The 25,839-nt window shown below is 45.8% G+C and overlaps 1 protein-coding gene across 2 annotated transcripts in view; it reads right to left on the bottom strand.

The window, feature by feature from the left end:
- The window catches only part of LOC126878093 (zinc finger protein basonuclin-2-like), a 264,566-nt gene extending 261,607 nt beyond the window's left edge, over positions 1 to 2,959 (bottom strand). For both annotated transcript variants that reach the window (XM_050640542.1, XM_050640543.1), the window contains exon 1: positions 910 to 2,959. In XM_050640542.1, the coding sequence (XP_050496499.1) occupies positions 910 to 1,587 (678 nt within the window). In that variant the 5' untranslated portion in view covers positions 1,588 to 2,959. The remainder of the gene's footprint in view (positions 1 to 909) is intronic.
- Positions 2,960 to 25,839: the final 22,880 nt, after the last annotated feature.

Below are 25,839 nucleotides of genomic sequence, written 5' to 3'. Positions count from 1 at the left end.
ATTATTCACACGTTGGTTGCAAGGATATTATTACGCCGTATTATTACATCGCATCGTTTTCACAAAAAGTCAGAAATCACTCGTATAATCTGGTTGGATAGTTGTGTTAAAATTGGGTGGTACGAAAATTGGATGTGTGCCAACGGACCACAGGCCTACCACCTCGCGTCCATGTAAAATGTCAGTGAAATATCCGCGGATTCGATTAAACGCGCTTCTCTTACGTAATGCAATTCGCTTTTGTTTACAGTGCGTCGGAGCGCCGAACAGAAGAAAGTGGCGTTCAATGCATTATTAATGTCGAATATAATTAAAAATCTTCCACAAGTAAAATTACGGTTGCTTCCGCGTCTCAGACAAAAGATATTCTTCGGTTGCGTGTCGATATTTAACGAGTTACACTTCGGACTGCAGCGAATCAAATGATCGCGCTTCGCGTAGACGAGAATCGAGACACGAGGAACTGCGTTTTTGGATAATGCGATAGCAACCACTATAGGGTAAATAGTCACAATCAAATAATTGTTACAGCGTTTCCTTTATATGTCTCTCGCTCTATCTCTACCGCTGTATGCACCAAAAATTGTGTGCAATTTAAACACAATTGTATATTTCAATAAATCTTACCAGTTGAGTTAAAAGAAACGGAATAGAACGTTTAATTTGTTACAGAAAAATAACCATCGCACTGAATCCTATTTGCTTCTAGAAAATCTGTCGTTACGATTAAACTATTGATTGCTGGGACGCGGAAAACATTAACATTAACTAAATCTCTCTATCGAAGCTAAAAGTAAGTACCAACAACGTTTCATTCTTTGTAATAGAATTGCATATAACGCATTGACGGTCCTATGAACCAGATCAATTGCAAGTAATCGGAAGCAAAGAAGAAAAAAGGAAACTCACTGGCATCGACGGCGGCATTCCACGGAGCGCAGCACCGCTCCACTTGCGCTTCCTATTTTGATACTGCGCAACCCTATAGCCACTGTTATTATGATGACTAGCGTATACCGCAGTACGCTGCTGTATCGAAGGCCGAAACGCGGCATAAGGTATTCCTGAATATCCTTTCCCGTGATAATCACCGATCTCGTATCTATGAGCATCATGATGCAGATAAACACTGTCACTGGTGGCCACACTGGACACGGGCACTCTGTAACGTTCCTGTTCGTGCTCATGCTCGTCGATCTTCCCAATCGGTCGATCCGAAGATGGTCTAGAGCTATGAAACGACGGAGGCAGCATCGCTGACGGTCCATAAAAATGTGGGAAACCATAAGAATTCGGGAGTGCAGTTGTAACCGGTCGCGGATAAATTTGATGCGGTGGCTGACATTGGTTGACGATCTCGGAACTACCATCGAGCTTCGTTGGAGGAACGATTGGTTTTCTGTCGTAATGGTAATCATGCTGGACTGTATGGTACTCGTCTTGAGGCTCTCGTTTAAGGTCGAATACCTCCGTCGATTCCGGCGCCTCGACTTTAATTCGAATACGACCGTCGGCGTCGCTCAAGTTGGAGTTTTTCGGTGAATTCCTCGGGGCCGAGTCCCCGTCACCCACGCTACCCTGCTGCATCTTCTAGACGTTCACGGCGACGCGGTAACCCGCGTCAAACCGCGAATTCGACCGCGTCGAATCTCGGTCGAACCATCGGCAAACTGGCCACAGACGTGTTATGACGATCACTGATTCGTACGAGCATCATTCGAAACTAGGAAACCAGGTGTGTTGAATAACGTCGATTACGGATAATGAAAAGGCTGATCGTCGAAAGTGTCGTGACTGCGAGCTACGATCGAATTTGAATGAAATATTATCATAATCCTTGATGATCGTCCTTGGTGTCACGCGGTTAGACAGGAGAGAGACGTCAGTGAGGCGAATATGTCAGCTTTCAGACACTGCCGATGTTGTAGCGACTCCCACTTTTTGTGTCACGAAATATCATATATTTGTATAAGTGTACCTGCTGCTTAGTTTGGAGTATCGTTAAAACTGCTTCCGATGCGTCATTGGTAAAATTCTAAACGTGACAGGCGTAGAGAAACGAGATGGCGTCGTTCGAACGCATGTGTTCTTACAGGAGCATTGGAATCGCAGAGCGTGCGCTTTCATATCCAGTGTGAAAAAATTGGTCGATGGAACAGATCGAAATAAAGAAGCGAAGACTCGACGAACGAACAGAAGCGTTCGACGGCACGCTGTCGGTTGGTAGAAGCAGCGCTCGTATAGCTGGCTCGGTGCTTTTCGGTCGAGTGGAGGGGGTGAAGGAGGGGAGGACAAGGGCGGCGTGACAGTTTCCGTGTCACGTGTCCCCGACCTTAGGCCCCGCCTACGACTCCGATTTTCCTTTGGTCGGATCGTTACCTGGCCCTATCGGGGACCCTTTCCTTCTCGTCATTCGTCGACTGTCGTTCGTACGAGTCGCATCGAATCGTAAGGGTCCTGCTAAGCTTCGGTGGACAGGAAGGAGATAGGCTTTCCTCCGGAGGGTTGTCACTTGCAGGTAGCTCTCGACGCGAGCGAACGGACAGAGTGTCAACGATACAGATACGCTTCAGAGCTTCTCTTCTTTCTCTCTTTTTCCCTCTCCAATAGTGAGAGGCGATGAAACGTCGTCGAGCGTGAAGCACCGTGTATATACGTACGCGCGAGGAACGGACGACTCGCGTTTTCACCGTGTTCCGCGAACTTTTTACGGTACACTGCCTCGAGAATCCAGCGGCAACCGACGTGCTCGCTCTCGTTCAGTCACAGACAGCGAGAGGGGGTCGAACCGTCCGGGGATCGAACCTAGCTCTCTTCACGCGACACGCGGTGTTAGCTCTCGCGATCGACTCTATCTCGCGATCAGGGTCACTAATTACGGGGAGAAGAACACCATATCGGTCAAGAACGCAACGAGCATACGTAAGGATGCCGGATTGCCTCGGTCGAGCTGATCGCGTACGAGTTTCGTTCCACGCAGCGTGAAACTTGGCGGAGGTGCGCGGCCACCACCAGCCAGCGGGAACGCACGAGCCTGCCCGAATACGCCCGAGCTCCGATATATCTCTACCTACGGAGTTGGCCGGCTACCTCCCGCCTTCTACAGACCTATACGGCTAGATCCACTTTGTGGGTTCACCTTTTGTTGAATCTACCAGCGCACTTCTATTCACGGCTTACTACTTCTTCTCGCGATGTGTCTACGCGTTCTTCCGCCGTGTTTTCGCCCATTTACCATCTCCCGATAAACCGTGCTTCTTTAAACCAATCCTACTCCAACCTGTCTATCTTACTAAACCTCGTCTTTTTCGCCTCTTTTTGTTACTGATACTCTAATTTCTTTCAGACGTAGGTACTTTAACATTTCGACTAGTTTTTACGTTCCCGTTCTACGCGTTTTAGGTTATGTTGGCCATTGGAAAAGATAGACATAGTAAATATCAATGGGGCAATTGACTACCACTATCTTCGTTCCTTTCTTCCATTCTTATTCGTGCCTATTGCTTCTTCATTGGTTATGCACAAAATACACTGTGTAATCGTACGATAAAGAACGCGAATAACGCATAAACAATTTTCAAGGGACACGACGCGGGAAAACTGAACTATTCTTCGCGGTATTTTGTCTTACGTAGCGCTACGTACCAAAGAGTTGCAATTAATCGATCTATGTCGATAAAAAAGGATACACAATTATCTGTGCCTAACTTCGGGGCTAATGTACGTATGCTACTGAAATTCGGGATGCATATATATACTTATGTACATGTACAGAGATTACGTTTGGATTACAAATGTGATACAAGATTGGCGGGATAAAGATCGTCGTTCTTGTAATATGATCGTTCTTACTGTATTTTTACTAATTTACAGGTCAGTACTATTTTTCTTTCATTTCGTTAAGTAACTTTCTACTAACTAGATATAGATTTCTATGTTAACCGAGTCGCGTTATACGCAGTACAGGTTAAGCAAGGACATAAACAGAATTATTATTTATTTCAATATCGACGACAGATTGGTATTTGAATCATGCTAAATCGTACGTAACAAATAAATTCAATAAGCTGCTTTATTTGAAGAGTTTGTCCGCGCGTAATTACTCGCTGAGTGGCGCTAACTTAACAGAAAGAAATATCGAGCATGAGAGGTTAACGAACACTCCCATTCCATTAAAGCATCATTAATATATGGCATAGCATAATATATAGCATTAATATAAGCAAGATATATAAAGGCAAGCAAGAAGGGAACAGCCATTTGCTCGAAATAAACGAGAGACAGGCAACTTTAAAGCTCGTACTAATAAATGTTGCTTATTCGAACGCCTAAACTAATTTAACGCAATTTATTTACCTTCGTACTTGTCTCGTTCCATTGTCTACAACATTATAATGAAATTGTTAATAAACTAGTGGATATGTATATAAAACAACGCATAGAACCAATGCGTTAAAAATGATGTTGCGGTGAGCGTTCGACGTGAGTAGTCGATAAGGAAAGCACCTACAATTGTGGCACGTAAAAGAGAGAAATTTATCATTTCCGATTCTGCGTTACCCTCGGCGTCTGTTTCGATGAGAACGGCCATTCGCGATTCTGTGCGCGCCGTTACACGATATATCAGATTACGTATCCGTTGCGTCATGTAAATTGATACTTGTATATGGCTGAACACCACGAGCGAACATTTATTTGAGTGATAAATTATCGTAATGTCGAACAGTCACGCTTTCAATTCCAATTTCGCTAACTAGATCAACGGGCATCCCTCGACAGCCTAGTGGATGGGAGCTTAACCTACGTTAAGTAGCCGCTAAGACTTGCGCGCGTGTTACGCAACGGACTAAAGAAAGCTCGATGAAATTCAACTACCTATCCCTTTCATTACGCTGTTTATACCTATCTCGTTAAAAAGTACCTACGCGATTCAAGTAATACCAAGGAAGCGTTATACAATTAACAAAGCTGTCACATTCAGGAACCGGAATATTTATTTATTTCATTTTATTTGATAACTAATCTGTTTAATAATTATTTAATAGTTATTATTTTATGTTATCCCATCGTTTTTATCGTAGGTTCAAGGTTTCCCGTGTATTCCTCAACTACAACGGTATTGGCGAGTGACGTAAGTACTTACGCGCGTTTACCTGCGCTCCGTTTTCGAGACAATAGAGACAGGACCTTCGGTTCCCTTTTCTCGACATCGATCGCCCAACGGTTGGCATGCGTATACGTATGTACTTTCACAGCGGGATGACTGGTGAGAGAATTCAATTTCCATCGTGGTTATCGCAGTCGCATCTTCCGTTCATCTCGGTCGTCCGTCCGTTTCTTTTTTTCTCCGGCACATATCGAATCTCGTAAGCTGAATAGAAGATGCGATAGATCTACCGTTTCAATCAAGTTGCGTTAAAGGAACTTAATCTCTTACGCCGCGCTTTATATATATATTTCCGTGTGGTAGAATAAAATTTTACTTTCCTTATATTAGATAGGAATCTTTTAAGCAAGTTTATCGTTAATCGCTAATTTCCTTTCGATAACTTTGTCACGACTTTATTCCATATCCCTATCGCTTAGAGTCTTATCTCTTGCAACTGCGACGCAAAAGGGAAAAATCCATCGCCGATGCAACCGAAACACGTCAGCGCAACCGATACTAGTTGACAGTGACATATCGGGACCGAAAAATGTCCGCGGTGAACTCGGCCGCGACCTTTAAGCGTGGCTGTTGATTTTTCAGCCTCGTTTCTGCAGTCGAGTCTGGCGATAACGCGCGGTTTTCCGCGCGATAGCCCACAAGCCGAGCGAAAACGATGGTATTTCATGTGCCGGAGAGCGCGGGTCCTCGTTACGCAATCGGGCCACGCTTCCCAGCTGTCCGATCGTAACTTGGAAGGGGAACAGAGGGGCTACGGATCGTAGGGCAAAGAAAAACAAGCCCACGTCAAACGCATACATCGATTACCGGCTTGTTTAGATTACACGATGATACGCCCAGCTGTAACGGAGATCCTCGGAAAATTAGACCTATTTCCGGGGCTGTTCGTGCGAATTTGAAAGCTACTCCGTCGTTGCATTACGTTAACATATCATCGAGTCGTGTCAATATAAATTGATACCTACGTGAAATACATAACACCATGCTTGACAACGTGTCCGAATTGTCTCTTGTCAATGTCACACCGGCAAAATTTGAACTCGCGAGACGATGTCTAGCGAAAGTGACTAGTATCATTCCCATCTCTTCCACATAAAAATTAAGTACAAACGTTTTTTTTATGTACGGATAGAGATACATATTATACTATACAACGAGGAAATAGAGAATACCCAAGTAAGTACATACATATGCAGTCGATCTGAGCTATCCGAACAGAGTCCGCAACCACCGATGCTATTCGCGGCACGACGGATTCTCGAAGTCTGGGTTTCTCAATCTGCCCGACGATACCCAGCAGAGCAGTACCGCGGTGTACGAGCATCGAGTTGTTCCCCGAGTAATCTAATTTCCAATTTCCGCCCGGAGGACGGTTTGCACGATAAAATTCCGAGCTCTCGGCGTGTACGTTAGGTATCACCCTTCTCTGTCCCCTCTCTCCCCCTGTTCTTCCGCGAAAACCAGTAATTACCGGCGCGGTCAAAGGATGTCGGGCGAAACGCCGCACCGGTGAAATACGTGCAATCTCGCGAAGAATTTTCACCGAGGAGCAACCAACGTCGATCCTGCCGACCGTTTCCTGGAGAACGATCGCGAATGGGCGTGTGTCACCAGAGAGCCCGGGGACAGATCGAGCCAATGGGAAGGTGGGAAGGCGTGGATCCCCGGTGCCAGAGGACAGCAAGCGGACGACACGGGAAAGAAGGGGACTCTCGAACGACACGAACCGTCCCTCTGTCCCTCTCGATTCAACCGGTGCGTCTGTGTCGGTGATCACGGTCGCACGGTCGGACGTTCGCGTGGTGGGGAGAGCACCGGAGGGGTCGTAGGGGAAGATGTCGCGCGGTGGGGATAACTGACTCCGCCCACTCGGTTGCTAGTGGGGGAAGCGCTCGAGTGCGCTGTCCACGGCGCATGTGGTTCGCGTCTGCCGCCGTACGGCCGTACGGCACACGAGCGACATGTAGCAGAACCGGACTGTCGGATAGCAATGATTCCAAGCCGTTGGCTATTTCCGATGTTGAATCGGGAACTGAATTGGAGGCCAAATAGAAAGGAATTTCTTTGTTTGTTTGCTTTGCCGAGCTTCAAAGGAGAAACGTGTCCAGCCTCCTTGGATTAACGTTCTCGCTTTTGCGCAGTAGTACGTGCTGCTGCACCGTTCTCTCGCGTATACCGTTCACCGTGTCGCGTTACCGTGTCCGAGTTCTGTTCAATTTCATGGGAGGAATGTTGGCTTTTCGTGTGATATCTGACTGAAATACACAGCGATTTGTTCCAGTGTTTAAAGAGATCGACTCTCTGTGCGAATTGCGTAACGCCAGGGTTCCGAGCTTACGGTGAGACCGAATCGTAAGGAACAGATGTAATACCGGTGGCCATCGAATATAACTGCGTATAAACCTGTACATCCACTTACTTTAAAGTTTCTACACTCCTCTTGCCATACGTTCTCGTAGTTTCGCTACTTAAGTTCGATGAGAAAGAAATAATATCTATAGATAGTGTTTACAAATGTTTTCTAATGCCCGCTGTTTATTGTTATTAACTATAACATCGGATTCTCTAATTCTTACGATATTGATCGCAGGAGGATTTAGAAAGACGGATTTCACAAACGCTTGACATGTTCAATGATAAGATCTTGACAGGTTCGTTAATTAATAGTTTCGTATTTTGGCTGACTCGTAACATTGGCAGCATCGCGAACGTCGGCTTTTGTAACGAGTGGAGAGCGAGTTACGGAATATCTTTTGGCGGACGCGCGCACGCAGCCACACGGACACACGGTTCTAGTCGGTAGCTCGGGTATACACCTTCGTGGCTATGCGCATAAATTTCCTTACGGGGCTTCTTCGTCATGGATCGTGACCACGCGGACGTCTACTCGAACAAAATGACCGTTCGCTGAAAGAAAAGTGCGGCCGCCGCAGGCGAGACGAGGCGAGAGGGCCGGAGGAATCGGCGCGCTGAAATTGCCTTTTAAAAATGCACGAGTTCTCGTAAAACTTGGACTGGAAAAATTATGCATAGTTGCGCTTTTTTATGCGAATCGAACGTCCCGCGTTTCTTTTCCTTTTACCTTGACTAAACCGTACCGATCTCGTCGACTTGCTCGCTCGTAATTTTCAATGAATCGCCAGAAATTAGTCCTTTCCAGCTCCTTATTACAGCCTACGCTCTTAATCGAGTGTAACGTGATTTTTACCCTTGGCTCGCGATACGGATCCGCGAAGCGAAAGAAACTGTTTTCTCCATTGGTAGGTAGGTGAATGTCTCGGTTTAATAAAGCTTCGATTGCTTTTCAGTTTCCACAACGTGCGATTTCAATGTTATTTCTTCGTTCCCATCTCTCGAAATAAAATACCAAATGCCCGAAACGAAAAGAATGTCAGATGAGAACCGAATGAAATCGACGAAAAATCTTCGACGAGAGTTTGTCGAAAATCGTTGTAAATTCAATATGTGCTCGAGGCTTTGAATGAAAGTGGAATCGACCTATGCTCGTGTCTTGTTCGATCTGTCGATGTGGGTACAAACGAACCTTGACGCGTTTCTCGAGCGATTGACGTCTCTTAATTGTGGCTTTTCTCCTATCTACTGTCACCTTATCCCGTTGCTCACACGAGCTGCACTAAGTCCCGGGATTAGTCTCTCTATCACCGGCGACCCACGTCGAGCGTCTAATCTTTCCTTCGATAGCCACTCGCGGCTGGAGCTTAACTGCGTATCGACCGGATGGTTTGCTGCTCGATACATTCCGGTCGGTCGCTGTTCGATACATTCCGCTTGGCGGAATTCACTCGACAAACATCGTCGTATCCGTATCGCGGTACACGGCACGCGGATTTACCAAATGTTGGTACAGGTACCATTCCGTGATCGCTAATTAATCATTGTTGCCTCATACGGATTATCGATCCGCGGATTAATGCGTAATGCTGGCTGTTAAATTCGAATTTGTGTTTAAACAGTTCGAGCTTGTCGACTTATCGAGTAGGTACTTGCAGATTTTGAGTGTGGATAGCTGTTGGTAAAGGCATCTAGGACCGGTAAATGTGTTTGTGTTGTAGCCATTGGAACAAAGGATCCAGAGAGGATTAACAACGTGTCTTATAATATTTTCTTCACTACATATACATAGTAGGTAACAGCTAATAATATCAGATACGATAGACGATTACGAAGAACAATGATATATCGTATCCTCGACCTAAAAATTAATCTTACGCACGATTCTAATCGAATTCGTGTCGTGCAAATACGCCTCGACGTTATTAACTAAACAATTAATTTCCCATGAAATTCTTTGCAACAACTCCCCTTTGCTAGCGAACGAAGTGCACCGTTTTATACAGAAATAAAAAAAAAAAAAAAAAAAATCCTGTGTAGACTGTAGTTGTGGAAAATTACACGCTTTCACAATTGCCTGACATAGTTCCGGAAGATCGAACCGTGGGTAACCGAATCGTAGAGGAACGATCGAGCGGACCTACCTGTTTACGTAGACGAAAGTTGGTCCATATAGTTGGCAGCGAGTTTCTTTTGACGCTTGACATTAAAAGTCACGGTGTTCGTGCAACTACGTCCCCGTCACGTCAGGTTGACGGATCGGCGTGCGCACTCAGGAAATTAGGCAATTTCCGGCCTGTGCTCGCTCGTGTCTGCATTTAATAGCGGCAGCAGTTACCAGTTCTCGCTGGAGGAGGCGAGCCTACTCTTTCGCGTACACTACGTGCACTCTTCCACGCCAGACGGCCGTCCCATGCCGGATCGATCGATGTGCCTCGTGTTCCTCGCCACTTTCGAACGCGTCGCATCGTGCTCTTCTCCACTTTTCGAAACACGTTCGTGTGCTTTCTGCCTGGCGAATTTCCGTTTTACGATTTCTTCGCTTCGCAACTATGACAGCAGTCGTTTTGCCCGCTGGTGTCAGAATTCTTATTGTTAGTCGAGGGTCTTTAGCTTCTATGTTTTATTCTTCTTGCTGTTAGCGAACGGTTTTTACTTTCTTGTCTTTTATTGCGCGCAGTCATGCTTATCGAATAGGCAGCGATTCCTACGAAGTAAATACAAACATTGCATGTTTGCAACTATCTATAGAATTATTTTTACCTGAAATTTTACACGAATCGAGTATTTACAATTCATTTCATTTTTCTACAAAAAATCTCGGTATAAATGTGCTCATTTAGCTTCTTCTTTCGTTAAAGAAAACTGAAAAATTGATAATATTCATCGTTTCGAAAGACTCGGAAGCAAAGGTAAACTTGTTCTCAAATATCTTTTGGCCTTTAATCGAAGGCTACGAAACTGGTAGCGCTTTCGCCCAACGTAGAAGTACGACTCGCGGCTGCCCCAGCCTCGGGAGTGCAAGAAACAATTCCGCCGCAACATATCCTGCCATTACCTCGGCAACACGTGATAAAACGTAAGGGAAACCTCGTACTACTCGCGTTCGTGGCGAGTAACTATAATCTGCGACAGTGTCGTGCAGGCAGGATCGTTAGAAAAGGCGTAATGGAGCCTTGTGCGCACGGTGGTCGGTGTTGATAGCCCGGTATGGTGAGAGCGAATCCCGGGGTCACCCCGAGGGTCACTAATGACATACGCAGCCCCGTACGCGCATGCAACAACACTCTTGCACGCTTGCTCCTTCGCACATACACACACACACACACGGATCTCTTCTGTAAACCAGTCTCAAGCTGCGTCGATCCTTTCCTGCGACTCTGTTATAGATTGCGATCAAATATCGCGCTGGATTTACTTCTCATTCCTCTATTTTAGAGATAACTTTTTCTTTTCAACGATACGATGCCTCGCTGGCAACAACGATGCGCGGATTCAAATTTCCTTGTCTCTCTTTTAACTTTTTAAAAATTTCTCAATCTCCGGAATCTATCGGTAATTATGTCGCAAATAACTACACCAATATTCTCATCGATTCTACTTTACATCTTCGCACATAGCGCAACACTCGTTCCAAGCTATGCCCGATCGACAGCACGAAACAAATGGCATAATTTCAGCATCGAAGATCTCAGCGAATCTGCAACAACGACCTCTCCCTAAACGGAAGAGGACAAAAAAAAAAAAAGAGAAAAAATTGCAGCATCTCGATCGGCAAAACGTAACGATAGCTGCCCCTTTTTCCAGGTCATTTAGTTCCGATTCAGCCGGGCAGAGCGCAGTCGGGTAAACGGAAACCGCGTTACACGATATGCCGTGGCGACTCTAGCCGCGTGCGCGTGTTCCAAATTTCCGAAACAATGGTGCAGAAGCGCTTGGGTCGCGGTTCGACTCGTACAGCGGATCCCATGGTTGAGTCTGCACCCCGTGTGCACCGGTTGCACGGCGTGCATCGCGCGCGCGGGATGCGAATCCGCACACAGAGGCTGCGAATAAATGCCGGTGCGACGGCCGGAGAGAGCAGGTCGGAATCATGCGCGCATCCCGTACGAAACGCAAACGCAAAAGCGAAACGCGAATTGGCCTCATCAAAGCGAGCAAACAATGCTGGATGCCGCCGATGGCTCAACAACGTGTGGTTAGCCAAATCACCGTACGGCACGTAGCACACCGATGCGCATCGAATGCCGAACAATGCCCGATCCATCGCTCTGCCAGGCGCCATTCCCTCTACGACCATCCTCGTTCCCTCTATCCCGTGTCCACTGGCTTCATCTTCGTCTCTGCTCTCCGGTATCTTCCTCCCTGTTGCAGTCGCATACGCGTCAGACGTGTTCAAGACACACTTACGCGATACACCTTCCCTCTGTGAACGATAACCCCTTGTTTGTTTTTCACCTTACCACGGTACCGGATACCGGTCTCTGCTACGTGGATAACCCGCTGGATAATCATAATCTCGAAGGCGCGAAAGAGTATCGCGGAAGTTTTTCGAGGGCTTTGGATTCGTAGGAGCCGGTGAACCGTGACTCTTCCGCAGCCGTAACTCGTGCCGACCGGCCCCGGTTCGAGGCGCGAGCCGATAATCTTCCTTTTGTTTGTTTCGTTAAGCGCTTTATGGGATGCAGCGTCGATAGGCCAGCCGTGGCCCAAGTAGGAGTACGAGCATTCGTTTGACCCTTCGCAGCATCGTTCTGCTCGTGTGAGAATCCTACTTACGTGCTGCACTTTTGCTCGCTCCATTCTTTCTCTCTACCTTCGCACGAGACAATCTATGGAGTGGCTAGGACGTGTAAAATAAAATTGCAGCCTGTGAGATCTTTCGTGCGCGTGTTTCCTATCGAACACGATAACGCCGATGCTCTATCGTTGGTGGAAGGTGTCATCGATCTTAGTAATGAGTTCATTTGTATGCAAGTTTTCGAGAAAAAGCTACCCTATAGAGAAAGTTACGCACGTTTGCATAGAAAGATGAACAGATAGGCGTTACGTATTACGTACAGGAAGTGCATGATCGCAGTTAATGATAAATAAATTAAAACCAAAATTGTAACCACAGTTATTAGTCTGGCATATTGTAATTATATTAGGATTTTGTTTATATCGTTAAACGTATTACGTGTACCGTATAACGCACAGGGTATTATGTTACAAGGATGAGAGTTCGGTATTTCTCTGTTCCAACAGTTTTTATTCCTTTGAATATAATAAGAGCCGACATTTCTGTAATTGGATTTCAACTCGGCTGTTCGTATATATTTAGAATGAACCTTCGTACGTTGCATCGGGTAGCATGAAATGGATTCATGTAGATAATTGGTGGATTCGAATAACGAAAGATCGACAACGCGACAAGTAAGTCAGATATTGTACAAAAATCGTTAAAGGCGAACGAAATTGTGCTTTCGTTTACAATCAAATAACGGCAAATATCACGAAGAACGTAACGATACGAACGTTAAGATCGGTTATTTACTTCTCCATATGGCACTTTTTCACTCAAACCTTGAAGGTTTTAGTCATTTTCTAACAATTTCTCATCTTCGTCTTGTTTTTTCATAACTGTCCTAATACTTAAAGGCTGCGAACAGGAGCGCGTGTATTTTCTAAAAGCAATTTGTTGCGGTTCCCGTTGCGAGGAGTCGTTCTCAGAAGTTCAGGACCGAGGCACATCGTGCCACGGACCGAGTTTCAATTAATTTCGCAGATGGAAGGAAGCGGTTTCGTGTCGTCCACTTTATCGACGCGCATGTGGAGCATCCAACCGATCGGCTCGGAGGAACCGTCTAATAAAAATGTTAATTGCACGGCTCGTTAGAAGACCCCCCGCGATGACTGCTAGAAGTTCACCCGGGGTCGCCTCGCGGGGAGTCCACGAGTATTTGCCTTTAACTGTTTTTTTTTTCGCCGTTTTTCACCGTCCTGCCGCTTCCTTTTCCTTCTTTTCCTTTTTCCTCGAATCCTTCTCCGCGTTCGATTATTTATTACCCGAGACTCGCTTGTACTCACTGAATCTGGATTAGGTACATTTTCTCTCTCCGCTTCCCAGATCGGAGAAAAGTTGACCTTAACGAGATCTGCTCCGAACTGCTAGCACCTTGTAGCAATTTGTAGTTGATCGATGCGAACAATCTAAACCGTGTGCGTGGACCGATGGTCGATTCAATATGCGATTCATTCGTCGGCGGAGACAAATCTGTGTGTACGATATTCTTTTCTTTGTGATAATCGAACAGACTAATTCTGTTTCACCTGGACCAACCATAACGTCGATCCTCGCGGATTCTTTTCAAAGACCCGTTTCTTCTCCATCTTCGATATAAGTCGAACGTTCTGTTCACACCAGAAATATTTCTGGGCATTTCGAAAAATTGATTCCAATCTGGAAAAGGGTCGTTCACCAGCGCTGGAAAACCAGCAGACAGCTCATCCTCGAACCTCACAAAAGCGCGTTTTCCACAGTTCATTCCACTTGCCCGCAGGTTCGGCTGGGAAAAAGAAGTCGGCCGCGTGTTTTTCTCGCAACGTCGACTTTTTTCGACGGCGGTCTACGAAAACCCCAACCACCGACTGTATCGTCCGTATATTCTAACGTCTACTCATAGAGTCGGATTGCAAACGAAGAAGGTCGGACTTTTTGCGACTTTGCGAACAGTCAACAGAGGCGGTAGATCGGCGGAGAAAGAGCGGTTCGATCTTTCCAACCCCCAAAAGGGGGTTATCTCTCTTTCACAGACTAGACTCTGGGGGGTGAAAGGAGGGAAAGGGCTCGGCGGATGCAACGCATTTTGTTTTTAAGCATTCAGACGCGCGTAGACCGCGGTCGACTTAGGCGGTCGGCGCAGCGCACACACGAGGATATCGCGAGGACCGGAGCGGACGGAGGGGGAGATTCTATTCAGCTATTGAGGCGGTCGAACCCTCGGCCAGCGCTCGAGCAGCCCTTCCTTTTATACATGTTATATTCGCCGGGTTTTAGGCGCAGAAAACTAAAAAGCTAATTTACTTTAAAAGTATCCGAGCGGGCGCGCGCGCGCTCGCGAACCAGCGCCGCCCCGGTGAGAGGGCGCCTCATCAAACGTGGCCTTTTGAAAAGGCAACCCCCCGGGCTAATGCAGCCAGCGACAGATTGGCGGTGGCCGTTCCTCTGTTTCCCTCTCTCTCTCTCTCTCTCTCTTTCTCGTCCGCTTCGCCGATCCGTTACGTTCGTGTACAGCCGTGGCGAATGGTCATTTCGCTGATAGCTCAAACCGATAGCGAAAATGTCCAAATGTATCGCGTGGCCCCGTCCGCGTATAAAGACGTTCCGCGTATAGTATCTGGCGAACGTTGTGACCCGAGCCACATGAGCAGATCGACGCGGCGTCCACCACCCCTCTGCCGGATTTTAAACCGAAAGCCGGACCCTGCATCAATGCTTTCGAGTGACTTTGGACTATCCGCTAATTAATGGACCGGGTGGTTATGAAATGGGGTTGGTGAAGTTGCTGTCGCGGTAGGCGGAGTAACGTGGTCTAACGAAAGCCTCGGTCATCCGAACTGACGCATCTATACGAATAGCAACTAACTAGTCGATCTGAATTAATAATGGAACGATTTATTACGATTTGTTACGATTAACTTCGTTTTCTTAACTTCTTCAAAACAATCTCACCTTGACTGTTTCTCGTCCTTGATATTTCCTATAACTCACTCTACTACATTCTGATCTCCCGGATACGTCAAAAGCAATTAGCAGCGACCACGTGAAGCTTGTCAATGACGATTTCGCACGAAGCCTGCGCTGGCAGGCTCCCTTACGTAATTTTGCAAATCTCTGAGATTTAACAAATCTCTAAGACATCGACAACCACGGCTGATACCAACGTTGCGACTAGCCAGGCCCGATAACAAGGTAGCTTAACGACGATACCGCGGTTTGCTCAGTAGCAGGGAGGAAAAGAGGAAGAGAGGTTGGTCGGAGATCCGGTACGGGGTCCCCGTGGAAACGCGGAAGGAGGTCGATTCGCGTCACGAGCTGCGGGTTCTTCACTTGGCGAGCGAGCACACACAGGAATTGCAGTTGCCTGCGGGACGACAGGACGATTCCACTCTCTCTCTCTCTCTCTCTCTCTCTCTCTCTCTTTCTTATACACTCACGGCCGTTACATAGTCGACGCGTTAAACGCGCCATTATACTTGTAAATTCCGAACAATTAGCCGTAATCAAGCACAGGAAACCATCGCAACTGGGTACGCAATTATTTTTAAATAAGATTCCGCCGCACCGGACTGTTTCGTAGGACTCGGAACGACCGTGATTATTAATCCCGGAGTGCTGCAGATCGTTAGGTAGATTACACACCGGACGCGGTTGCGCGCGGCTCGTCGCCTCCTCGAGTCGACGCCGCCGTCGTTTCTTCGCCTCCTCGCTGCCACGCCGCATAGCCTTACTTCGCTTGGCTCGTCGCCTTGGCTCGCCCGCGCGCACCTGCGTCGTCCCCGCTTTGACATCGCAGCGCGGAGCGATCATCCTCTCCGATGCGTTCTCTTCGTCCCGTTCCGTTTCGCACTCGTTAACGAGCGCCGCTCACCGAATAATTCATGGATCCGCCGCTAAGAAAGTGGCAAGTAATTGCATCCTACCGGCGGCCTCTTCGCGCCGCTTCAACGCAATTCGTCCACGAATATTGATGATAATTACAACGTAATACACCGTCCGTGGGCCGGCATCGATCCGCTACTCAAATTATCCGCCTATGCGACGGGCCGCTGGATTTTTATGGGCCCAAGCCCGCCAAACCACGGCGTTAATTTCCATTCATTTGCGGACAGCAGCTTCTAATGATTTTTGATCGTTCCATTACGCCCGGTTTTGCCAGTCGTTTTGTCGCGTGGCCGCTATGCAAGTGTGTACACGCTGTGGATATATTAGCTCGAGGTGAGCCCTTCAGGGCTGTACCACGCTCGATACGCTGCACGACTACTATCATGCTAATGAATTACGTTGGAATATTTTAATCGAACAACCTCGCGCAGGGTGTCCGGCCGTGCCACGCCGCTTCTTTCTTTCCACTACGATGATAAGGTGAAAGACGACTTGGTCTTGGGAATCAGCTATTAAGTACTATTGTTCGCTCTCACTATACTCGATTTTATGGCAAATAGAAGCACGCTCATACGTCTAATATCCTACGCAAGCGATAAATGATGGTAACCATGGATGATTCTTGATGTAGATAGAGTTGCTTTCTGTCTTGTATCATAACGCAGCTCTTCTTCGTTCTGGTGAACAGATATCGAAGATTATACGTAAAGAAGCTGAAGTGGCTTCAAGTGGTCTCGATTCATGAATTCCTACTTATATGGATTATATCATTAATCTCGATACGACAATGTCTCTATAAAGAAGAAACTTTAATAATCATTTTACGCCGAACTCGGCACGACTGAACAAATTTCAAACGTGCTTCTATCGAATAGAAGGTTTACATTACGTTCCTATCTTTATCGTGCAAAATGCTGTATCTATAATTCTATCAGTTCTGCGTCAGAGGGCAAAATTACTACTTACGCCGCTATCAACTTGATTTTAGTTTTAATATAACAACACCGACTCATTTTCGGTTGTTTTCTGACGCTACAGGTGGAAGGTTGGCATATAGTGGAATGGCATATAGTGGCGTATCTTGCGTTAAGTCAGCTTTGCAACGCCGTTGAAATGACTCGCGAAGTTTTAAAAAACCTCTAAAATTTACATCTTTTGAATCGTGCCACCACTGTCAGTGCCAAACAGCGATACGGTGACGCGATCAACTTTCCAACGAGTCATCCAATCAAAGAAAGTGCGTCGCGATCGATCGTAGAAATATATCCTCGGGATTGAAAAAAGAGGAAAACTTGAACGAAAGGAAGCTTCCAACTTCGCTGAGCAATTCCACTATCGGCTTAGTCGCGAGAAAAAGTAAGAAGGCAAAAAGCCGCGAACGGACGGAACTCTGTCACTGTTGTCTGCCATCGAGTTGGCCAATGAGCCGGAGCGTCGAAACTTTTAATCGACGGCACCGCCGTCTCGGCGTCTCTGCGTCGTACGATGACGAAGTGACTGCCTCTCTCCACGGATCAGCAACTTTGATCCCTCGAATCGCGAATAATTTCACAAAAACAGCGCGTCCTTTCGCAAAATTGAAAAGATGCGAGCCCTTTTTGATCTTCCTGTTCGGTCAGTCGCTTCGATCAGGGGTTGCAGAAGTAATGTAAGCTCGATTATTGGCAGGCTATTTATTGAAGATCGCGTTGGGGGATGTTTCGGTTAAATATATTAGGTTGCCCGAAAAGTGTCTTTCGTTTACAGACACGTCTTTTACAACGACGCATCTTTATACAAACATGAAACCTAATCTTTCGAACGTTGTGATCTTTATCTTGATAAAAGAAAATGGATCATACGTAATTCGAAAAAAATAATGTGAAACGGAAAATGTTGTGCATCCATTATTTCTTTATAAAAAGAAAAAAGCTTTACGGGCGACCTAATAGAAAAAGCATTTATTTATTCGAATACAATGTATTTCTCTTTCGTCGAGATTAATTAAGGGGGTGTCCTGAATTAGAATATTCTAAACAACGTATTTTTTGTGACTTTTTTTTTTAGAAGAGAAAGAAAGAAACAAAGTTATTGAATTTTGAGGTATGGTATTATATATATTGAACGAATACAAATAAATTTTTGTTAAAGTAAAAAGAAAATTATAGCAGATTTCTAAGCCTGTTTCATGGGCTGCAGTTTTCAATCGGCGGGAAAGATCCACCTCGTAATTCTTGACTGAAACAAAAAACCAAAAAGGGATTAAATTATTATATATTTTTCTTCCGAGTGAACTAAGCAAAGGTAAAAAAAAGTTTATTTAAATAATTGTTAAAGCGCCTTAAATTTTATTTTCTTTTTTTAAGAAACACATTTTTTTTTAAACCCGCTAAAATTTTTAATTTCACATTTTTTTTCTGCCGTTGTTTAGTTCAACCAGAAGAAAAATATATTATAATTTAATCCTTTTTTGGTTTCTCGTTTCAGTCAAGAATTACGAGGTGCATCTTTCCCGCCGATTGAAGACTGCAGCCCATGAAATAAGCTTAGAAATCTGTTATAATAACTTTTTTTGCTTCAAAAACATTTTTTTTGTGTTCGTTAAATATATACAGAAACGTACATCAAAATTCAATAACTTCGTTTCTTTCTGTCCCTTCTAAAAATAATCACAAAGAAACGCTGTTTTAGAACATTCTAATGCAGGACACACCCCTTAATATGTTCACGGTTGATCAAACCTTCATCGTCGATGTTGCACGTTAAGAAATAATTTTTCCAGTTGATAACGTTCTAATGCAATTTTTCCATTTAAATGCCAGAAAGTGCACTCTTCGTTGTTGAATCACAAAGCTTCCTTCCTACATAATTTTATGGAACGATTGATATCCCCTTTACAATATGAGTAAGTTTCGTTTGATAGACGTCTTTTCCTCTTTAATGTCGACGGACCCCATGGACCGAAATATCGATCCCACTGCCCAGTATACCCCACAATTCTGAATTACCCCTACGTAGGAAAGCAGCATGACGTCACGCCACATATCCCTTTTCTAGGTCAGTATGCCGGTTTTTGAATCGCACTTTGCATTAAGTTTTCGATCCTCCGCTAGCAAAGTGTTTAACATACCTCGCAAAAGTCTTTATCGAACCGTGTTTTTCACACTTTGTTCGCACTAATTTTTGCATCCTTGAAACGTATAGGAAAGAAATTTATTGTGATATGTATAATTTTGTGTGCTAGACTAGATTAGACGCGTAGTAATGACACACGTATGTGAATATGAGCGTATGGAAGTACGTGTGTGCACAGCGTCTCGAAAAACAGACGAATGTAACTGTTCCGTTGGCAGTGTGGTAAGGAAAATGGCGAGACAAAGAGAGTGCTGAGTCGCGTGCAAATGTATATAGACGAAGATACTGGCAATCGTTTATTAAATAAATCTAAAACTATTTTAATATGAATTCTAAGTGTAACCTTAGTGTTCCTTTACTTTTATTTCGGCTATTAAGATCGACAATTCTCAACAAAATTTTCACTATTTTCAGTGATTTACAAAATCCCTATCTATTTCTTAACTATCTTAACTAGAAGCCAACGTTTAATATTTTCGTTTCTACTGTTAATCCATCAAATATCAAAATTACGAATCATCGGCAAATGGAAGATCCAGCGAAGAATACGACTGTCAGTTCTATCGCTTCGATTCGCTCATTCGCGGTATTATCGAGCCACGATCGAATCGTCGAGGCCCCTATCAAAAAACGAAATAGAAAGGAGATACCTAGAGGCCGTCAATGAACCAGCCATCGATCGTGTAGCACACCATCTTCGTCGTCTTACGACATATCGTCGTAAGCAAATACATAATCTTCGGCTACCGAAAAGAGAAAAACACGCCAAGGTTCATGGAGTTCTGGCCGATTTCGAGGAATCGACTCGGCGCAATCACACGGTCGAGTGTCCCGCGGCGTTCACGAGTTCTTGGCGTTCCTGTTTCGGTTGTTCATGGAACGCGAAGATCGGCGCGATACTACTCCAGCTTTTCGTGGATCGTATTATGAAAACGAAACGGTCGATTTCCACTCGGAGGGTTTACGAGAATCGACTTAGAGATCGATCTTCATGACCGTGAGGATCGTACGTACACGGCGATGGAACGTGGCCAATTTGTACTTAATTCCGCTCCGAGGCAGAATTATCGGCGAACCTTTATAGCGTGAGTTCGAGAACAAAGTATCGAAGCGGAGTCGTTGATACGAATGCTCGTTTCGCTTATTTTGGTGGCCGTGTAAGACGGTAGAAACCACGATAACCGGTTTCAACGAGATATACACGGCGGATCGGACGAGATCTTTTTGAGAAATATAGCATGGAAGTTTATCCCCGAGACAATTCAGACAAAGTACATTATTTTAAGGACGATGTAAATAGCAGCGGGACGATAATTGTTGAAATTGCTTCATTCTACCATTTTCGAGCCTCCTTTACCTCTTTCTTCCTTTTCTTCGGGCTCTTATCGTCGCCATGAATATATAGAACGGGTAATTTGTTCTACATTTACATATCGTATGTGAGCTCCTGTTCCTTGCAAATTGAAGCGTAATCTACGGCCGTGTATCAAGATTATACGGCGACAAGTTCTTTTAACAGCGTAAGATGTTAGACAGAGATACAAAGTCAAACACAGAAAATGAATTGCATAGGAACAAACATAAAAAATTGCCATACTACTATAAGCTGAACAACCACTAGACGTTTACTCGTGTTTACTATTGTTCACCCTTTTCTCGTTCAATTTTTCAAACGGTACTTCTCCTTGAATCCGAACCCCAGCACGAAATTACCATCTAAACAAACTCCACGTGTCCTCGAACCCCTTACAATCCCTTACCTCCCCATCCACGACCCTCGCACGATCAGAAACCAGTGTTAGGATCGCGAAACACTCGGCATTGTATCGTGAAATAATCGTCGACCGATAGGAAGAAAAGGCAGGGCCCGCGAGCAGACATTTCTTATCCCGGATATCGATTGCTCGCTTCCCAGCGGGAACCCTCGAGCGTCGACGAAGTCGACGGGGTGGTCAGGGGCGAGAAGAAGGGTGTTCTTAGAGCAAGGGCGGTGTGTATCGCGGGGCATTACTTTTATTCCGTGTCATTTGAGCCCACACTCGCCCCCGCGTTCAACACGACCCACGGATGCAATAGATTTCTTTCCAAGTGGTTCGCAGCCCTCGAGCTTCTCAGCCACAGCAGTCCTCGTATCTTTTACCTCGTCGATACACCACGATCCACCTCGTCAATTTCCTCTTGCCGACGTAAATTCGAAGTGGACCAAGCAACCAAGTTGTTCCAACTTTGTTCTGATAATCGACGCTGTGACTTGTGTACGAAATAACACAGCACGATAAGTTTCTCAAATATCGAAATGATAGCACGATGAATTCCATTGTTTTATTCCGTACATCGATTTATTGTTTTCCGTCGTCCCTTGAACTTTTCATACGTTTAGCTTCTTTAGCCTACCGTTATCGAGAAAAGTTGTAACGTTGCACGTTGAACGTAGCTTTCTCTCCCCCTCGGTACACGACAGAGAAAAGGAACGATATGGCTCCGTTTAAAGACGCGAAGGTACCCTTGTGCATAATAAAAAAAGCGTTCTGGAGGCTTCAGCCAGCTCAACTTATCAAGGGTTAGACGTTCGTTAATTTTTCAAATCGTCTGAACGGATCCAAAGTAAAACACCGTGTCGTTATTATTTTTCTGCAAACTTTGCACCACGTACGATATCGCGCAATAGCTACAAATTGATACGAAAAAAGTACCAGACGCAACGACGCACGTCACCGCCAAAATCTTCACCATCTTTCACCACCGACGACTTACGACTTTGCTATATTTCATCCACTCCCACGACCACAACCCTTACGCGGGTCACCTGCGACGTCTCTGTGGACGCGTGCACGCGAACATAGTCCAATCGGTAGGGTAATCGGTGGCTTCGCGAGTGATTTAGCGGGACCGCGGACGTCGCTCGTAAAAGTCCGCCTGGCCGCGGTAGGCAAATACGGGTGGCGTACATGGAACGAGGAAAGAGGAAGGGACAAAGAGGACGGTGCGGCGGTATGGACGATGGAACGGTCCCACCGGTGGCAAATCTCGTAACGAGAGGCCATATCTCGGCCGGATCTTTATAGCCGGCAATTACGGCCGGTTCCGGGCGCGCGCGGCCCGGAAAAAGCAGGCAAGGAGGAGCACGAGCTGCAACGCGCCGGTACGAGTCTAGAATTATATAAAGATGAAAAGTTAATGGACGCCGGGGGACGGCGCGCGGTATCGGCGTGTCCCGCCCTAACCTTCAATCACAGAAGCCTCTTATGGCCAGCAACGCCGCCATCCGCCGGGAAAAATTCGGCCGATCGCGGGCCACGCGACATCAAATATGCAACAACTCCGAATCTACGATTATGACTACGGCCGGAGGCCTGGAAAACGACGGCTGCTTATGGGACGCGGTTTGTCAAGTGGCGCGGAGCTCGTTTCCTCGGTCGTTTGGGGGATACCTATACAGTGAAAAGTTGCGAGCACGTATCGTCGCGATGCAACACGTCACGACGCGTCGTATGGCTGGTACGGTGTTCGTACGTGGGGTTGCCTTTTCCAGTCTTTTCGCGGCACGGCAGGTAGGTTATATTTTTATGAGAATGTCGAGTGGCGAATGGAATATGTATCCAGGCGCTGTAATGGGTTTTCGTTATGGCTGATTCTTTCGCGCGTGTTTCGTACTGTGTTTGGGGGACGGTAATGTAACTCGAGTACAAGAATTATTAGTTGAATAAATTAGTAAGAAGGTTAAATAAACGACGATCGATAGCAACGAGGATGAAGAACGACCAGAGCCAGATAATTAGTCTGGTCCGTCGACGGTGATCTAAAACTGCAGATACAGTTGCGAATTCTCGACTAAAGAGCAACCGGTCAGGTCAAACCGATCGATCGATATCGCGTACCTCGAATGAATTAGCTCAGGGTGGGGGAGGTTTAATAGATCGAATGTTAGAGTAATCTAGCGCTGTATTTGCACCAGTTGTGTAAAAGTAACGTTTGATGTTACGAACACGGCGGTGGTAGGATCTTGTTGGGAGTGAAATATTTCACCCGCACGGTACGATGTCTGACGATGAACTGTCCTCCTACGTTGCTGATTCTCCCTACCAGCTGTTGAGTTTCGCCTGTCCATCCTGCACTTTCGGATGGTCCTTTCCCGGGGTTTTTTACCTAACCTCCGAGTCATTAGGTTTACAGCTCGAGGAGGACATTGAAATCGGAATTTCCTAAAAAAAGGAATTTCCCTGTCCGTGCCATAAACTGACGGCCACTCAAAATTCCGAACACTAACCCCGAAAACGATTACGAAATACAGAGATGTATTTGTGGCGGCACTCAACAGCAAATACCACCACTCGACACTAACTAGGACCGGACGACGACAGCGCAGTGGTTAGCGCCCCCTCCCCCTCCCTCTCATCCCGCCCCTTCCCAATGTTACACAGCACTCAAAAAAGTAGACTACCGAAGCGTCCTTTTTTGCGATCAAGTTTTCAGGACAGAAAAAACAAATAAAAACAAAATCACATAAAAGCTCCGCTCCCCAGCAGCTTAAATCCAAAGAATATATTAAAACACAACAAATGTAAAACGCCGACAAATAACATAGTATGACTACGTGGTACCGTCGCGTATCGGTGCTTTTGCCTAACACATCTTATCAAAATTCATAGTTTATTGTGAATACCCAAATGTATTAAAATGTATCTTGGTCTAATAAACGTTATTTAAAAAAAAGAAAAGCACTGGTTAGCGTTACGAACGTTCGGGACCCGAGTTCGAATCCCGGCGACCGGAGTCCGATTTTTCTTCCACGCAAGAGAAAAATAGCAGTATACCCCAGCAGGGGACATCTTCAGCCAGCAGCTACAATTATCATGGACAATACTTTTGCGCCTTATATTAATTTGAAACAACGTAGCAGCAGAAACAACGCAGGTAAAGCTACTACTAAGCCACCGTTATGGCCATCCACCTTCTTCCGTTGGTTTTTTCACATTCTCGCACGATTACAAAAGCTGATTACGGCGCTACCCACATTCGTGAAATGTATACTGTTATCGAGAGAAGTTATCATCCAGGTGTCGATCGCGTCTCACGTAATCGCGTTGGCCCATCGGCCGACTCGCGTTCACCCTTCTTTTCCGTTGATTCCAACGCCTTCTCGGGTTAATTGTGACTCCCACGGGGATAAAATTGCGCGCTTTTTCGCGAGGTAACGCGTCAATTCTCCGCGACGTTTAATGGAACGCGTGACGGTCGGAGAGGAGAGCGAGACAGGAAGGTAGAGAGAGCGAGAGGCCGAGTTCCAAGTAAGTAGCAACCGCCATGACGGTTAACCTATCGGAGTGGTGAATAATAAATACACGGGACACGGTCGGTCACGCTATCAAGGAACACTGGCTTGTCACTCGAAATGTCAGACGAGAGACGTCCGTGGGCTTGTGGACTGCTGCCAGCCTATTAATTAATGAACCCATCCGCCATTGTTACCGGGTAGCAAATATCTGACCCGACGGTTTCCGCGAAGACGTTTCGTGCTGCCGTACCAGTGCCATCGGTCGCTAATTACACATGGATTACCCTTTGCACCTGGGAACCGAAGCTCGCGGACCACCGCGTCAGGAAAATCATCTTGGGATTTCAATTACAGACTCGATTCGACCAGGAAGTTGGATTCGTTCCTCCATGTAATTCGCTTGTAATTCGCCAGCGAGCTCTCTGCCGTGTAAAGAGTAAAGCAACGATAATGCTCGAGCATCTCGACGAAATTTTGTGGATTTCTATTAGGTTGTCCGGAAAGTGTCTTCCTTTTACAGACACGTGTTTTACAACGATGCATCTTTATACAAACATGAAACCTAATCGATCTTTATTTTGATAGAACAAAATGGATCATACGTAATTCGATAAAATAATATAAAGCGACAAATATTGTGCATCCATTATTTCCTTACGAAACGAAAGAAACTTTTCAACCAACCTAATACGATGGTCTCTAGGTTTGTCGCTGAGTTCGACAAGGTAATGGCTATAGAATCAAAAACGTCGGCTGAACATTTGTCAGATGTTTTTACAGTAAGTTGTTGAGACAGACTATAGAAACTCTCGTCTTTCGTTTCTACGTTTGAAAGTACAATAGGGTAGTTGCGTAGACGACTAGGAACGATCGTCGATGTAAACCGTAGCTCGACCAGCAGAAGCTTTTCTTTCACGATCGGAGTGCTTAATGGTTTCGAGAGAAGGAAGACAAAGGAAAGAAGAAAGGAAGGAATCGATCTCTGTCCTCCAGTCCCCTCGATTCGCAGCTCCACTTCGCATCTACGAAAGGAAAAATACCGTAAACATCGGCGCTCGGAAGGGGAGCGACAGAGAAATGTCGGGGACGGTGAACAAAACGCCGCTCGCGATTTCAATTACGCTTTCGACTCGCGTAGCCGGCTAGATCGCATCTAATCAGAAATTCTTCCGCCATTAGCTGTCGGCGGTGCGAGGGTAAACGGCACCGGAAACCGGATGGCTCCGGTGCAATTCCTAGGGTGCTCGCGATCGCGAGCGCGCGCGCGGGCGATACGTACGATAG

This window comes from Bombus huntii, chromosome 2 (assembly GCF_024542735.1).
Source record: "Bombus huntii isolate Logan2020A chromosome 2, iyBomHunt1.1, whole genome shotgun sequence".
Lineage (NCBI taxonomy): Eukaryota > Metazoa > Arthropoda > Insecta > Hymenoptera > Apidae > Bombus > Bombus huntii.
This window is presented reverse-complemented; position numbering and strand designations above follow the sequence as displayed.